Genomic DNA, 18638 nt, shown 5'->3' with positions numbered 1-18638 from the left:
CCGGTCCCTCTCAGGAGGGTAACAAGGGAAAGTGCTCAGTGCAGATCAGTGAGTAAGCACAAGCCCGCCCGTGCTTACCTCGCTCCCGGAGACTAAGCACAATCCCGCCCATGCTTACCTAGCTCCCGGAGACTAAGCACAATCCCGCCCATGCTTACCTAGCTCCCGGAGACCCGATCCCTCTTGGGAGGGTAACAAGGGAAATTATAAACCATAAATATTAAAGCCTAGGAAACCCTAAGTTTGCATTTCTACTCTGACCTATTAGGTCTCTATGAGTAGAATTGACTCAGTGGAAAACAGCATTTGAAAAATATGGGTTCACTGACTATTGCAGTTCTTCCAAATGTTAACATATTTCATTATACAATATAAAAAAAATGTATTTGTTAATATCACCACTGATATCATCAGAAAATACTTTAAGAATTGAGAGGCATGCAAGGTCATGATGGCAAGTACAAGTTTTCCAAAATTCTAATTGTTTCTTGAAAGCTCCAATTTTATTATTGGCAGCAAACATTGTCACTTGTTTTCCTAGAAGTGACAGGCTCACTTTGTTCATTTTTGAGAAAATATCTGCCAAATACTCAAGTCTGAATAACCGTAGTTTGTCTTGTCAATCTTTTTTTATCAAGGAAAAATGGTCCTCTCTGAAAAAAAACTGCTAGTTCAGCTTACAATTTAAATAACCACAAGTCATACTTTAGTATGCAGCAGAAGTGCTTTGAGCATCCTTCTACTTTGCCATACAGAATATTAAAAAGATATATACTCAGTTTAAGTGCAGTAAAGTTAATATTTTTTACTGCTTCATTAAGGACATTTTTAAGTGTAACTTTTTTAAAAAACAGTGAATACATGGTAATGAAGAACAAATACAATTAGGTGCTGCTATCTTGACTCATGCCAGGACACCAACCAGTTTGAATTGGTATTGCTTTTGAACCATCAATATAAATAACAACAGAATAAAGAAAGCAAGCAACATCTTAACATTAGAAGGAATGCCAAGTCTGTGGATCACATCTTAAGAATCTCTGAAAATCTAATATTTAAAAAGATTCTGAAGAATTGCAAATTTATTAGGGATTTGAAGCTAATATACCACATATATTGCAGAACCAAAACTCAATGTGGTTTCATGGATCATATTAACTTTGAAAGCAAAGTATGATAAGTTGATAGCACAAAGTGTGAGAAAGAAACATTGGTGTTAGCAGGAAAAAATGAAGTTAAATCTGGAGCATAGACCCAATGAGAGAAAAGGGAGCTTGGACAGGTATGTAGTTAAATTTTAGTCTCTCTATAAGTTAAATGGTATGAACGAGAATTAAAGGGAGGAAGAAAAAGGTCCTATATCCTAAGCAGAATTATCATTACAGACCCACTTTCATTCCCCTCACTTACCTACCAATTTCCTCATCAAAAAAGTGAGTAGAAAATTAATGCCAGTAACTAGGGGGAGGAAGGCAATGCCTATCAAAACAATTTTTTTCTGTTGCACTTCCTTCAGGGCCAACATATAGACATTCTCCGGCTTTGTTTCTGGACTGTGGAATCCACACAGAGACTGTACCTGAAATGGCACAAGAGATGAAATTCGGAGCTGCATATTTGCTTTTTAACACTTTAAAGAAGTCTTTTGCAACATATCTCAGAGACTGCTTCCTCTTCTAGAATCTTTAAATGCCAACTTGAGCTCTATGTTTAGTTCATCATCTCAGCCTTCCTTCCGTCAGTTGGATAGGATCGGGGTTCACTAATGAAGCCAGATATTTATTTACCATTCTCACTTTCTCATTTGCCAACTGAGTTACTTTATCCAGTTTTGCATTTGCTTCATTCAAGTACTCTTCATATAGTGTACATAGCTTCTTATCATTAGCCTATGAGGTAAGAAAGAAGGGCTGGTAATGACTCATAGAAACTAAAAAACAAACCAATTGTCTTTGAAGCTATTCCAACTCATTGCAACTGTGGTAATTAGGTTGTGTGTCAACTTGGCTGGGCCTGGTTTTGAGTGTCTGGGCAGCTGGATGTCACATTTTCTTGCAATGAGACTGGTAATCAACTCCATGGTGGAATCTTCAGTGAGCAGCTGAGTAGCTGCCTTGGGGATATGTCAGCTTCCAGTATATAAGGAGAAGCTTTGAGAAAAGTCTCTAGTTTTTTGGCATGCTTGGATGCTACATTTAGCTGAGTCTTCATTCAGTAGCCTGCCATGTTGCTTGCTGATATTGGGATAATTTTTGGACTTGAACTAGTAGCCTGCTGTTTTGCTTGATAATCTTGGGACTGTGCCACTTTATTTGTCAACCTTGGGTTTGTCAGCCTCAGCAGCTAGCAGCAGCTTGAATTAAGAGATACCTTCAGCTCCAGTGGGCCAAGAGCAAGAGGCAGAGCTGAAGCCCAAGGTTGAGGGGACTTTACCCAACCTCTAGAGCTGGCACTTTGAACTCGGACTTCCAGCCTCTTCAACTGTAAGAAAATAAATCCTTATTTGTTACAGCAATCCATCTGTGATATGTCTGTTATAGCATCATTAGAGAAACAAAACAAGCATCCTAAAGGAGAGAATAGAACTGCCCATAGTTTTTCCAAGGCTGTAAACCTTTACGGAAGCAGACTGTCTCATCTTTCTCCCACAGAGTGGCTGGTGGATTCAACCGTCAAACTCTTTGGTTAGCAGCTGAATGCTTTAACCATTATGCCACCAGAGCTTCTGCCTCATAGAGATCTTGCTGAATTGGCAACATATAGAAAAAGGAGGGTGTCCTAGAACCTGTATGCTCCCTTCTGACCTAAAGATCACAGTCACCATTGGGAAATCATGCCCTCTAATTTAAACAAGTACAATACACTCTATGATCAAGGCTACTAAGAAGTCCAAACTTTGCAGACTACAGACATCAGTAGAGAAAGCCAATTCCCTGGGATTGGGCCCCTTTCTAGAGTTCGTTGTTCTTCTGAAGAAGATAACTCAAACATTGATGAAGGTCATGATTACTTCTTGACATTCTATTATACATTTAACTTGCTTTATCTTCTACTAGAATATAAGGTTCTTGAGATTTGAGATTTTGTTTGATTCAGAAACCCACTCCCTATGCTTAGAATAGTGTCTAGCACATACTAGGAGCTTAACAGTAAGTGTGGGGGGTGGGAGGGAAAGGGACTTAAAAAGAAAGAAGGCAAGCAAAGGAGGAGAGGAAGAAAAAATGAAATCCAGAGGGCTGACCAAGCAGAATGAGAGAGTAGATGGATCTGAGTTGATGTAGCTTAATAATAGAAATTCCAGCTGTCAAAGTAACTGCCCTAACTGCCCCCTCTTGATCACTATGGTTGCAGGCTCTAGGTAACACTTTTGGGTTAATTCTTCAGCTTTAAACTCTAGCTTCTCAGAATTAGCTTTGCATGTTTGAAGAAAAATATATGCCATTGGCCTTTGTACTTCTACCTGGCTTCAGGTAATCAGCAAATTCTTGTTGTACTCTGGAAACTTGTGCTAGTGACTTTGAGATCCAAGATCCTCAAATATGACCAAGATTTGCAAAATGCAAGATGGGTGCAGCCCCTTTAACTGAGAGTTGGCTGGTAGTTTGAATTCCTGTTATTAATGAAGCCAGAAATGGCAAAAGGATGTTGGTGGGACTTCTGTGGTCTTACAGATTTTATATTCAATATTCTGTTTGTTATATAAATGTTTTTTTTCAAAATGCTTTTAACCTGCCAAATCTTTGATGATAATGATGATGATAATAATAAAGATAATAATAAAATAGTAATTGAGCAAAATAGTAATTGGAGCAGTTAACATTTACTGGGTCCTTATTATATGTTTGGAACTCTCTCCTAGACTCTTTAGATGTATTAAGTCTCAATCCACTGAAGCACTCTATGAGGCCTTGGTCTCCACAAAGAAAGAATGCTTTGAAAATAGAAGAATAAGGAGACAAAGAGTGATCACCATTTGATAAAATGGTGAAATCTGGTGGTGAGCCTAACAGTCTCAACATTAACCTCATTTTTATCATATACTCATGACCAAAGACCAGGGACACTTAAAAGGTGATGCTAGACTTAGTCCTCTTGGCAACTTCTGAATCAGCAATAGCTTTGGAGACTTCTAGCTGTAGTCTTCTGTGTTTAAGACTTTTCTGTTTAAGCTTACAACAGCAACTATTCTAAATCCCCTGATGAAATACTAGATTACATCTCCCTTATATCCTCACAGACTATGGCACACAATAGGAACTTAATAAATGTCAGTCTAAGACATTTAAATTATTTTTAAAAAACAAAAAACACATGTATTTCTAAGATTTTATTTTTTTTAAGTTTCTTACAGTAATGTCAATTGCCAGTAGACTGATAAGAACTCTGTGTATTTTGGCTGCAGGAGATTTTATGAGTATAATCTTACAATTTCTTTTTTTTAAATTGTGATTTGGGTGAAAATTTACAGAGCAAATTCCCTTTCCATACAGCAGTTCACATATACTTTGTCTCATGACATTGACTACAATTTACCCCACTACAACAGCTCCCCTCCCACTTCCTCCCAATAGGTACCTCTTCACTGTGTCCATCCCTCCATGGACTCCTGCCCCCTGAGCTATCTCCCTGTGCATAAACAGCCCCTCTTTCTCCATGATTGTTCTCTCCAAGGAGTGTATCTACCTCAGGTAAATGTTCAACTCATATGCCTGTCTTTTGTTTGGCTGGAAGCCACAGGTGTGGGTTCAATTCCAGACCTAAAGGGCAGCTAGGGGCTATAGTTTCAGTGGTTCCACCAGGCTCTATCAGACCTGCAAACCTGGCCTCCCCCTTTTTTTTTTCCAAATGATTTTGAGTTTTGTTCCACAATGTTCTCCCTCACTATCCAGGATCTCCTACAGAAACCCTCCTCCAAGTGGTTGACAGTGGTAGCCGGGCACCATCTAGTTCTTCTGGTCTCAGAGTTGTATAGGCTGCAGATCGCATGGTGTACCAGTTGCTAGGACTAATTGTTTCCATGAATCTTTGGTTTTCTTCATTCTGTTTCCATGAATCTTTGGTTTTCTTCATTCTTCCTTCCTCTGGACAAGGAGAGACCCATCGTTACATCTAGATGGCTGCTTGCAAGCTTTTAAGATTCTAGTCACTACTCACCAAAGTAGGAGGTGGAACAATGTTTTGTGTAGTATGTTATGTCAATTGAGCTTGATGTCCCCTGTGACTATGGTCCCAAGCCCACAGGTTCACCTACTGGGTCCATCTGGGTAGCTGGCTGTGACCAAGAAGTGACTACAATCTTGTTCCTTGTCAGCTCTACTATACACCTGGGAATTCTTACAGATCATACAATACACTTATAGGACCATTGTCTGCCAACCCTATACATGGTCTTGGGTACACTCCCTGCTTCATAGACATACCTAATAGTTCAGCCTGTCTACCCATCTATCCATCCATATACCCATGTTTGCCTTCACTGACAATGCAGTATTTTATGTACAAAAGGTTCATCTTTGTTGTCTGCACCTCCCATGTACCTTTCTATGTCTTCTTCTTCCTCAATGTCACCATATTGATCACTCACATTTGGTATATCGCCCTTCTCTTCACCCAAATCAATACTTATCTCTACATATATAACAGAGACACTTAAATTATTGCAGACCAGTAAGAAGTCAACCAACACAATGCCTAAAGTTTACTAGGTTACATTCAAGCCTTCATCATAAATCCCACATCTCAAAAATTTGTTTTTTAACTTGGTCAGGATATTATACACTGATTAGTAAACAACTTAAGTGACAAATCAAGTGTATGTCCTTTAGGAGGCTGACAAGGAAAGCCATGTCATTCTAGGTCACAGATGTTCCAGGTTTGGTGGTGGTGAAACAAGCCTGGCAGAGATTCAATGACCATTGTTCAGACAATTCCATTGACATCACCTGGGTTAAAGTATTAATGTTAAATGGCAGGCACACTCAATAATCCACTCTTGTGACTAGAAGAAAGATATAGTAGTGATAAATGTAACAGTTTTTAGATTGTCTGCAAAATCACTAATTTTACCTTGAATGTTGAATATGTTTTCTCTTGTATCTGAAAGTGACTTTGACAGTAAAAATTGGCACACTCATTTTTTTCCCCTCACAATATCCCTCAAGAGATCAGATTAGCTCTGTTGCATAAATGAGAAAACTGAGCATCAGAAAGGATAAATAACTGGCCCAAATTCACACAGCTGCTAAGCATTGAAATTAGGAGTTGCACTGGTATTTTCCTGTGCAGATTTTAAAAAAAAAAAAAGGTCATACTAGATTCCTAAGCATCCATAGTATGAAAATATTAAGGATTAATTGAACAATGGCCTACATCCTAGTTGGTCCAGGCACAAATCCCGAGTTCCAAGAGACAGATGAGTATGTGAACCATCTTTATTTTATAATATCTCCAATAATAAATGACTAGGCAAGGAGGAATACATCTAGGTGTGAGAAATGACAGTTCTGTTTATAACCCAGAATATGCTATGTTGTGCACCTGTTTGCTGAGGGTGAAAAAGCACATATTTCTATAAGACAACTGAGTCAATGGTGTGGAAATGGCAAGTAAAGAAGCCAGAGCAGAGTCCTTGTTTTCAACAGAGACCTATACGTGAAACCGAGCTCGACTGTGCTTATCACGTGGTCATACCACCTGAGTAGACAGAAAAGGCATTTGTCCTTAGGCATAGCTCCAAGTGGTAGGTATCCATGGGTACTACAAACCACTGGTCAAGTATTTTCAGTTTACAAAGTATTTTCATAAACAGAAGGTGCAAAATTGACCTGTACATATAGACAAAGATGTTGTATCATCAAAAGAATTTCAAATTTAAGCATAAAGATGTTACTGTTAGCTACTGTTGAGTTGACTTTCAACTCATAGGGGTCACAGGTGACAGAGTAGAACTGTTCCATAGGGTTTTCTATGATGCAATCCTTATGGAAGCAAATCATTAGGTCTTCCTTTCACAGAACGAACTGTATGCTTGAACTGCCAACCTTTTGGTTAGCAGTGAGCACTTAACTGTTGTCCCACTGGGGTTCCTTAGAAACATTATATGTATATTGTAAGGCCACACAGTAAGGAGAAGAGGACGCACAAAAGTGAGGTTAAAGAGAAGTTTTTATTCTGAGTTTCCAGGGGAGGTTTACGGGCCCCCAGGAGGGGGCCTGGCAAGGTTCACGGGTCCCTGAGAGGGGCCCGAGAAGTCGCACTGCTTGGCTGGGGAGGGGAGGGTTTATGGTCTTGTGGAGGACCTAAGTGGGGACATTAAGGAAATGGTGGGGTCCAATTAGCTGTTAGCATGGGTCTGCACTTAATGAGCATGAGGGGGCTTGACAAGAGGAAGTTTGCCACTGCATGGGACTTTCTAGTCTGGGCGGGTTCTGTCACTTTGGTTGTCTTATCAGGCTGTCTCATCAGGACTTGACACCTGGAAGAAGTTGCTAACTGAAATGTTGGTGGCTTGGGTTTGCTTCGGCCTAACATATATATATTTATATTTATATCAGTGGAAAAGAGGTTAATAAAATAATGCACATTTATCTAAAAGCTAATTCTTATGCATCTATTCAGACATTGTTATTACTGTTATTGCAGGAGACACACAAGCTGAACAGGAGTGGGAAGGTGACTACACCCACAAATATATATATGTTTGGCAGAATATTTCTACATATGTGTTTATATGTTCATATATATATATATGTGCACAAATATATCCATGAATATAGTAGAGCACACAGGAAGCAAAGTTATGAAAACTTCTTGGCCATAACCAAACACCTTGAGAGAATGAGTCATTGGACCTGGGGAATCAAGACCATACTCTCATAGGACATCAAAGTCAATTGACCTAACATGGTCTACAAAGACAATGTTCTACATCCAGTTGTGATGAGTGGTGACTGGGGTTTTAAAAGCTTATGAACAGCTACCTAAGTTACAACTATTGGTCTCTCCCCATGCAGAGCAACGAAGAGTTAAGAAAATCAAAGACACATGGAAAGAATTAGTTCAAAGGACTAATGGACCATGTAACCATGTAAACCTCAGGCTCCATGATCCTGAGACCAAAAGAACTAGATGGTGCCCAGCTATCACTGCTGACCACTCTGAAAGGGTTCACAATAGGACATCCTAGAGAAAGTGGGAGAAAAATGTGGAACAAAACTCAAAAAAAAAAAAAAACATGCTTACTGGTCTGATAGAGATTGGTGGAACCCCCAAGACTCTGGCCCATAAATATCCTTCAAGGCCAGAACTGAACTCACTCCTGTGGCTCAACTTTCAGCCAAATAATAGACAGGTATATAAGGTGAATAACAACACCAGGGAGGTATGAACTCTTTAGAACAATCAACCATACAAAATTAAAAGAACACTATTTGCCCAGGGATAAAACTCAGAAGTCAGGAACAGAGAGGAAAGAAGGACGGTCAACACCAGGAGGAAGTGGGAAGAGTGTTGTTACATTGTGGGGATTACAATTAATGTCACAAAACAAAATATGCATGAACTGTTGAATGGAAAACTAATTTGTTCTGTAAATTTTCATACAAATCAGAATAAAAAATTAAAAAAAAGAAAACCCTATGGAACACAGTTCTACTCTGACATGTATGAGATTGCTATCAGTCACGTATGAGATTGGAATTGAGTCAACAGCAAATGATTACAGGTTATTAGTTTCCTATTGCTGCTGTAACAAATTACCACAAACTTAGTGGCTTAAAGTAGTGTAAGTATATTATCTAACAGCTCTATAGATCAGAAGTCTGACACAGATCTCACTAACATAAGGCCAATGTGTCAGCAGGGCTGTGTTTCTTTCTGGAGCATCTTGGGGACAATCCATTTTCTCGCTTTATTAAAGTTTCTAGTAGCGTAGTGCCTAAGGCACTTGATTGCTAACCAGAAGTTTGGCAGTTCAAACCTGCCAGCTACTCCCCAGAAGGAAGGTTGGACGATCTACTTCCCTAGTGATACCACCTCAGAAACCCAAGGAGGGGTCGCTATGAGTCAGGTCTGACTCTATGGCACATAACAACAGAACCTGTCCACTTCCCTTGGCTCCTGGTCCTATTACTCTATGTTCAAGGTCAGCAATGTCACGCTCAGTTCTTCTCATGCTGCCATCTCTCTGGTTTTCTGATTTTCCTGCTTCCTTCTTCCTTTTAAGAATCAGAAAGACACATGGAAACAATTAGTCCAAAGGAATAATGAACCATGGAAACTTCAGCCTCCAAGACCCTGAGACCAGAAGAACTAGATGATGGTGACCAGCTACCACTACTGACCATTTTGAAAGGGATCACAATAGGAAATCCTGGATAGAGTGGGAGAAAAATGTGAAACAAACTCAAAATCACAAAAAGACCAGGCTTACTAGTCTGATAGAGCCTGAAGGGACCTCCCTGCCCCCAAACTTTGTCTTTTAGTCACTCTTCCAGTCTGGAACTGAGCTCACTCCTATGGCTGAAGTTTCAGCCAAATAATATACAAGTCTATAAAGTGAATAATAACATCGTAGATGTATGCACTCCTTAGAATAATCAACCATATGAGATCAAGAGGGCTGCATTTGTCTAGAGATAAAGCTCAGAAGGCAGGAAAGAATAGGAAAGAAGAATGAAGGGAAATGGTCAATACAGAGAAGTGGAAAGAATGCTGTTATATTGTGGGCATTGCAATCAATGTCAGAAAACAAAAAGTATATGAATTGTTGAATGGAAAACCAATTTGCTTTGTAAACTCTCACCCAAGTCACAATAAAAAGTTTTTTTTTAAAAAAATGCTGCCTCTTAGAAATTCAGGAACTAATGGGAATTCAAAATAATCAAGATAATTGTGAGACTGCCTATAAAATCTAAATTGCCCTTGGCTTCTCTGTCAGCATAGTATGCTTTTGAAAATGCTTTCATTCCACTGTACCACTGAATATTGGCATTCTTGGCACTATAATTCATGAAAAGATGAAGTAAACAATTCAAACAAGGTTTAGCATAATGTATACGCCTCTGACAATGAACACAATCAATTTATCCCACCAACAAATATTTAAGGCTGCTGTTGAATGTGGGCACCCACAGAAATACACTGGATTTGGAGTTGAGGACCACGGCTGCCGTATAATTGTGTGACCCTGGACAAGTCACTGGAACTGTGAGCCTCAGAATTCCAAAGAGATATATGTAAAGGTTAATGTTCATAATTAAATGTATAGATTGTACAAAGCACTATGAATAAAATAAGATCTAGTTTCTGCCTTAGAGATGCTTTCAAACAGTTAAAAGATTATATAATATGCAATACAAAAGGGACCACAAAAGTGATATAGAAATTCTAAAACAGAATTTTAATATGGGAATTTGAACTTGCACATTCCAGGAAGAATTAGCTTGGAAAAACCACACTGATGAAAAAAAATGGATATTTGGTGGATGGCAAGCATTCCAGCTTGACTAGGGTGGGAAGTTCATGAAACAGTAATGACATCTAAAACTGGCAAAATACGTTAAGTCAGATCACTGGTTATAGAACAACCTTCAAATACAGGAGTTTGACATTCACTTTTAAGGAAGGACATGATTCAATAGAGCCATTGTGATAGTTGGAGCTGTGTGTCAACTTGGCTGGACCCCAGTTCTTTGTGGTTGTTCCCATGATGGGATCAGATGACTGTGTTCTGAGTGGCCAGTCGGTTCAGGGGGAGTTTCCCTAGGGGTGTGGCCTGCTTCCAGGATATCCAGGGACATCCTGGGAAGACAGACATTCTTCTGTGGATCAAGATTCTATTGTGCTTCCTATAACTGTCCATGAGTGAGCAGTCCACTGTTAGGCCTGGAGATCTTGGATTCATCATTCGTTGGAGTCAAAAGCTGGTGTACTGCCTGCCAGCCTTGAGCTTCTCGGCCCCTGCGGTTGCGGAAACTAAGAAAAGCCTACAGCCTGATGTTTGCTCCAGGGACTTTGAATTTGCCGGCTTCTATACGTTTGTGAGCCATTTTCCTAAGATAAATTTCTCTCTCTCTTTATATATATATATATATAAGCTTTGCTGGTTTTTGTTTCTCTAAAGAACCCAGTCTAACACAGCCATGTTACACAAATATTAAGAGCTCTGGTGGTGGAGTGCCTAAAGCATTTGACTGCTAACAGAAGGCTGGTGGTTCAAACCCACCAGCCACTCCTTGGAAGGAAAGTTGGGCAATCTACTTCTGTAGTGATACCACCTCAGAAACCCAAGGAGGGGTTGCTATGAGTTGGATCCGACTCGATGGGAGTGAGTTTGGTGACACAAATATTAATCTAGGTGTTATATAGACTAGAAGCAAAAAAGATAATTTAGGAAACCATTAAAGTAGCCCTGTTAAGAGGTAATAAGAGGCATACATGAGAGCAAGAATGGAAAGGAAAGTTCTAAGACAGTGAAGAATTGACCTGCTTCAATATTTGATTGAAAGCAAGTAGAACATGTGAGGAAATAAATAATTGAGACTCCAGACCTGGTGATTGGAAGAATCAAGATGCTAGTGATAGACATGCCCAGAGAAAATGCCATCCTCAGAAGAAGGTGTTAAGTTTGGTTTTAGACATGCTGATTTGGGGAAAGGAAGACATTTTTGATCTTTGAGAGAAAAATTTAACACTTTCAAGTAAAAAGGGGTGTAGATAAAAGACAGATTGCAGGGGTTAAAGGAGCAGGAGGTAATGAGGTATACACCTATGGTGGGAGCTAGTCTTCATAAATGACACTACAGTGATCCAAAGTCATTGGTAAAGATACACTTATGTAGACCCTGGTCCTGTGACTCACTTTTAAGTGAGAGAAATCATGCTGTATCACTTCACTACACTGTAAATTTAAGTCCCAAGAATCTTTGCAGCTTCTGCTTTTGTCTCTTGGAACAATTTCTTTGAGTGTACCGAATCATCATGTAAAAGGTCTAACTCCCATGTGGCTGCCATGTTGTGAGGATGTGAGGAAGCCCAAACTAGTCATGTGGTGAGGTCACTTGGAGAAAAAAATTTCCACCAGCTTATAGCTGTTCTAGCCAGCCCAGTCCAGCAATCAGACAGAGGAGTGAAGAAGCATTCAGATTACTTCAGCTTGAACCAACAATTGACTCCAACCACACCAGCTGAGCTTGTCAAGCCCTGAATCAAACGAACAATAACAAATTGTTTTAAGCTACAAAGTTTTGGGGTGATTTTTTATACAGCAACAGGTAAATGGAACACTACTCTTTGGTAAGAGAAATAGATATACAAGAAAAATATGGGACATGTTTTACTTTTCTCTCAAAATACCATCTCTAGTGTTCGCTATGAGTCGGGGCCGACTCGATGGCAAATAACAACAACAACAACAGTGTCTGAGGGAATGTCTTTTTGTTTCTTGTTTTGGTGGTTGTTTTGTAATAGGTGAATAATGGTTAGGCGGGAAGATATTTGGGAGGATAAGAAGGAAAGAAAAACATGAGAAAAAAATTAAGCAAAATGTAACATGAAGAGAGAACTTGTAACAAAAGGCTATTGAAAGGAAGGATTCAGAAAAACAGAGTTGGAATGGAAAGAATTTTGTAGAAAACAGAACAGGAAGTGAGTTAGAAAAATGAACAACTTCTGAGCAGCAGTGAACATCTGGAAGAAGTTCCAAAGTATGAAATTCACACCTAATTAATATGGATTTATGGTGAATCTATCAACAGTTTTATGATTTTATGAATTCCTATGAGAATGTACAGCAACAGAAGAGTCCCTGAAGGTGAATGAGAGGCACAGTAGAGAACGGAAAGAGTAAGCATTGCTAAGGCCTCATTTGATGGAAGGAGGATGCAGATGAAGCTCACAGGGCATGGGGTAAACGTTTTCAGGGTCCAGAGAAAGTCAGACTTCATATAAAATGTAGAATATAAAGGAATAAAGGAGAAAGAGAAGGCCTAAGCCCTCACTAGATTTCAAAAATAATTGGTGGTGTGGGTAGCAGGAATAAGGGAGAAAAAGAGAGAGAGGGAATTGTGATTGTGTTTCTTTCTATTGAATGTAATCTTAAAAGGGAATGAATGTTGAACAAATAGCTGAAGAACTTCTACATTTTTCTGGTCACAGTCCCCTGTGTCCAAACTTTATTGTTGGTTCCTCTTTCCAAGATGACATTACAAATTTTGCTCACAAAGACCTGAGGGTACAGCAACTAGCCATTCACTCTCATTAACCTAAAGCAAGCTTCTTCTCAACTATAGAAAGTGGCGTCACTGTTAGACATGATCTCAACTAACCATTTGATAATGAAGCTTGCTTGCAGTGTACAGATTAATGGGCTCAGGGAAGAAAGAAGATATGATGAACTTTCCTCTAGTGCTGGCTGGTTAAAGAGATGCCAGAAGACATAAGGGAGAAAAAGTTCCCTCTTCTCAGCAAAGCTGTTTGTGTTCACTATTTGTTCAGACAGGCTGTACTCACATAGACATTATGAAAAAGACCCATAGGAATATAGACCAGAATTCCAATAACACTCAAAGCCACCATTAGACCACATTTAGCTTATGACTGTGTGACCTTAACAATGACTGCTGATCTACTAACAATAATATAGTAAATCTGAAAAACTATCCTCTTCATTAGCAAATACCTTAAGTCACTCATGGTTTATTTTTGTTTTCCTTCTCCTCCTCTCCTTACTCGCATGTTAGGAAGCCCACTAGAGAGGCTTGAGAATGTCTGCCTTAGCTCTGGTCATCTGCTCAATAAGCTTCAGGAGGTCATCCACTTCTAGCTGCAAATCACTTTTGGCTTTTTTCCAGTTTCTTCTTGATCCACTATAGATTTTGTTTCTGGGCCTCAGGCTCAGGCAGGCTGTCTACATGTTTCTTCTTCAAAGAGGCAGAAGTTGCCTCAAAGTGCTGTGTGGCCTCTTCTATGGCTTGGTGAAGCTTCTGGAATTCTGTTTCTTATTTCTTATTTATGTCCAGATGAGACAAGCTGGGCCTTCCTGCCTCTTCAGCTTCTCATTCAAGTACTCTATATCTAGAGTGAGGTCAGCTCTCTCACTTTCCACCTTGGCTTGAGTGGTCCTTTCAGCTTCTAGTTCTTCTTTCAAATATTGTATCTGAGTCTGCAGCAATAAATCTTCCATTTACTATTCAAGAGCTTTATTCTTTTTTTAAAAATTTATTTCACAAAACTAAGAAACATAATACTTCTTTCTTTATTTCTTTTTTTAAATTTGTTTTACATTCAACATTACGTGTACATTTAGTTTCACTGCCCTAACCCAGTCTCCTCTCCTGCCTGCCCAGTAGCCCCTCCTCCCCTTGTGCCCCTCATAGTTATTATGCACTGTGTGTCCTGCATTTCCTCAGTTTGAATGTTGGTCCTCTGGTGTCCCATGGTCTATTGCTCCAATGGATGCATTTCCATAGAGTATGTGGGTGCGTCACCCTGGGTAGAGTGGTCTGCGTGTACATCTTGTTTACTATTGGGCTAAGAGCCAGCCCCTGGAAGTGAGTTTTATTCAGGCCCAGGATGTATCCCAGGCCCATAGTATTAGGATCTCACCAGACTCCATGCAACCAGTAATTCTGGTCATTATTGAGTTTTTGGATATTGTTCCACGTTTTTCCTTCCACTCTATCCAGGGTCTCCAGATTTGATCCTTTCCTGAGTGTTTGGCATTGGTAGCTGGGCACCATCTAGTTCTTCTGGTCTAGAGGGCCATTGTGTCCTAGGGCTGATTGCTTCCAAATGCCCTTGTTCTTTTTTGCACTATTCTTTGCTTCCAACGATAGGAGACCATTTGCTGCATCTTAGATGGCTGCTTGAAAGCTTTTAAGGCCCCAGTCACTACTCACCAATGTAGGATGTGGAACAAGGCTTTTATGTATTTTGTTGTGCCAGTTGAGTCTGGTGTCCCCCAGTACTATGCTCCTGAGTCGGTAGATTCATTGCATCTCTCTTCTACAGTGTCTGGCTGTCTGTGAGGGGTTCCTCTATGTCTATCTTCTATTGTTTCTGTAAAGATTGCAGTTATTTTGTATCACTGGTATCTGTGCAAGATTAGCCTCCGCTGAATCTATCCATAGTCTAGAGTATACTCCTGTTCACTGACCTCCATCTGATCTTCTCAGATGTTTATGTGTTTATCTGTAGCCTGGTTTTGGTGTTAATGGTAATGGAGTATTGTGGATATACTGGTTGGTATTAGCATCTGTCATTTATTTTCTATGTGCACAGTTCAGTGTCCTCCCTTTTCCTAATGTTATCATGGTGGTCATAGACTCTTTCTATACATCCCTCCCCTTACCCATGTTAGCATGTGGGCCTCAACTAGCCTGAAATAAATCCCTCCCATCCCTCCCTACCCTGGTAATCTACAAAGTGAGTTCTTTTTCTTAAGCAAACCGTTCTTTGTCTTTTCACAGTAATGGGCTCATACAGTATTTGTCTTTCTGCAATTGACTTATTTCACTCAGCATAATGTCCTCCAGGCTCATCATGAGATGATTCACGTATCCTTCAGTGTTCTTTAATGTAGCATAGTATTCCATTGTGTGAATGTCCCATAATTTGGTTATCCATTCATCTGTTGATAGGCATTCAGGTTGTTTCCATCTCTTTGCTATAGTGAATTGTGCTGCGATGAACATAGGTGTGCATATGTCTGTTCGTGCACTGGCTCTCCCCTCTTTAGAATATATTCCTAGTAATGGAATTGCTGGGTTAAATGGTATTTCTATTTTCAGTTTTTTGAGGAAACGCTATACCGTATGCCACAATGGTTGTACCATTTTACAATCCCACCAGCAGTGCACAAGAGTTCCAATCTCTCTGCAACCTTGCCAGCATTTGTTATTTTCTGTCCTGTTGAACTTTGCTATGATTGTTGCGGTGAGATGATATTTCATCATTGTTTTGATTTGCAACTCTAATGGCTAATGATTGTGAGCAATTCCTCATGTGTTTGTTGGCTGCCAGCATATTGTCTTTAGTAACGTGTCTGTTCAAGTCTTTTGCCCGTTTTTGGATTGGGTTGTTTGTCTTCTTGGTGTTGAGGTACTGAAGTTTTCTATAGATTTTAGAGATAAGTCTTTTGTTAGATGTGCCATAGGTAAATATTTTCTCCCAATCTGTAGGTTCTCTTTTTATCCTTTTGACGAAGTCTTTTGATGAGCATAAGAATTTAATTTTAAAAGGTCCCAGTCATCTAGCTTCTCTTCTACCTCCTGCACATTCTGGGTTATATTCGATAGTCTATTTATGCTGTAAATTAGGGCTCCTAGATTTGCCCCTATTTTATCTTTGATGAATTTTATAGTTTTGGGTTTTACATTTAAGTCTTTGATCCAACTTGAGGTTTTTTTTTTGTGTATGGGGTGAGGTATAGGTCTTGTTTCATTTTTCTGCAAGTGGATATCCAGTTTTGCCAGCACAATTTGTTAAAGAGGCTATCCTTCTCCATTTAATGGGTTTTGAACCTTTGTCAAAGATCAGCTGTCCATGGATGGATGGGTCTATTTCTGGACTTTCAATTCTGTTCCATTGGTCTGTCTATCATTGTACCAATACCATGCTGTTTTGACTACTGTGGCTGTATAGTAGTTTTTAAGACTCAACGCTGTGACATCACCCACTTTGTCCTTCTTCTTCAGAAGTGCTCTGCTTATCCAAAGTCTCTTTCCTTTCCATATGAAGTTAGTACTTGGTTTTTCCATGCCCTTTCTTGGTATCCGGATGGGGATTGCATTAAATGTGTAAATTGCTTTAGATAGCATTGACATTTTCACAATATTCAGTCTACCTATCCATGAATGAGGCAGGTTCTTCCATTTATGTAGTTCCTTTGTTGTCTCTTGTAATAGTGTTTTATAGTTTTCTTTGTATAGGTCTTTTTGTATCTCTCTGGTGAGGTTTATTCCTAGATATTTTATCTTTTTAGTAACTATTGTAAATGGTATTGCTTCCCTTATTTCTTTATCAGAGGACTCTTTGTTGGTATAGAGGAATACAACTGATTTTTGTATGTTGACCTTGCATTCTGCCACTTTGCTGAACCTCTCTAGTAGTTCCAGTAGTTTTTTGTTGAGTCTCTTGGGTTTTCTATGTACAAGATCATATTATCCACAAATAGAAATAGTTTAGTTCCTCATTGCCAATTTGCATGCCTTTTATTTCTCTTTCTTGCCTATTGCCCTGGCCAGGACTTCCAATACAATGTTTAAAAAAAGTGGTGATAGAGGGCATCCCTGTCTGGTTCATAATGACACTTTTGATTCCCATTTTATAGCTAAAGAAAATAGAATATGCAAATTTTAAGTGATTTTTCCTAATTTACTACAAAGGCCAGAATTTGAATTTTTAATTATTCTGGATACACCAGCATTTGCTGATAAGCAACTTCATTACATTTTGTACAGGGAGGGGAAACCTCAGTAAAGAACACTTTCCAAAAGAATAAGAAAACATCTTTCATATCAAGAAAACAATTCTAAAGATAATTTATAAAATAATAATAATAACTAATACCATGATGAGTTTCATAAATAAGACCTCACTCATCAGGAATTTGTTTACCTGACAACACAACTACCAGGAACTCAGAAAAAAATCTGATCAAGAGAATGAATATCTCAAAGTTCAAACATCCTACGCATAAGAAATGACATTAATTTAATTTGAAACACAGTTCTTATGCACTTGGTTTCCTAGTGTGCAGATTTTCAGTAGCAACAGATTACAAGTAACAAATTGGAATTGGCAGAGAAATGGGGACTTCTAAAGTGAAGATTAATCTGATATAATCAAAAGAAGAATTATTAGGGAAAAAAAGAGTAGTGATAAGAACCCGCAGAGCACAGAACTCTTAATGTAGGGACAGATAGCTCTATACATCCTGATAGTATCATTGTATTACAGTACATGAAGCCATTGATATTCATTAAATTCACCTTAAGTAATTAGGAATAGATTAGGGTGGGGAAAAGGGATAAAGATAGAATCATTTTAGAATGTGTTTTCCTTTCTATTAGTTAAGAGTGCTGTGATTTAGAGGAAGCTAAATTCTGGATCATACCAAATAAGTAAGCTATCACTTCTATATATAAAAAGTGGCCGAGAAGGTGCTAAAAAATTATGACTTCCACATCCAAGTAAATGTGATGCTCTTTCAACTAGATATCTTTAGATCTAATACATTTATCCCAAACAATACTGTCATTGAACTAAACACGTCTGAAAAATTTATTTGGAAATAATCTTTGGAGCTTCAGTTAAAGTCATCAAGGTAAGAAATTTGTCTTTTGAATAAATTGAAACTTGACTTTTTTATTTTGGATAAAGTCAAGTATCATTTGAAGCCAAGTCTGGTGAATATACCGGATAATCCTTTGGAAATTAATATTGTGTCTGAACATAAGGCATGTCCATAAAGCAGTGAGATTGGTTTTTTTATTTGGCTCAAAATGTTTGAGAAGATAATTATCAAAAAAGGAATTCAAAGACTATTTTGAGTAATGGTTATATTATTGAGATATATATTTCACATATATATTAGTAGATAAATATATCCATCTGGATGTGTGTGTGTATGTATATAT

The 18638-nt window shown here is 38.8% G+C and overlaps 1 protein-coding gene across 1 annotated transcript in view; it reads right to left on the bottom strand.

Moving 5' to 3' along the window:
- MYH15 (myosin heavy chain 15) overlaps nucleotides 1-18638 on the bottom strand; it is a 214061-nt gene that overhangs the window by 66982 nt on the left and 128441 nt on the right. The window contains 4 exon segments of the mRNA XM_042781754.1: nucleotides 1788-1889; nucleotides 13772-13837; nucleotides 13839-14050; nucleotides 14053-14161. Coding sequence (XP_042637688.1) covers nucleotides 1788-1889; nucleotides 13772-13837; nucleotides 13839-14050; nucleotides 14053-14161 — 489 coding nt within the window.

Source organism: Orycteropus afer, unplaced genomic scaffold (genome assembly GCF_000298275.1).
Source record: "Orycteropus afer afer isolate SDZICR_OR568_19922 unplaced genomic scaffold, OryAfe1.0 scaffold00166, whole genome shotgun sequence".
Lineage (NCBI taxonomy): Eukaryota > Metazoa > Chordata > Mammalia > Tubulidentata > Orycteropodidae > Orycteropus > Orycteropus afer.
The sequence above is the reverse complement of the archived record's forward strand: the minus strand, read 5'-3'. Positions and strand labels throughout refer to the sequence as shown.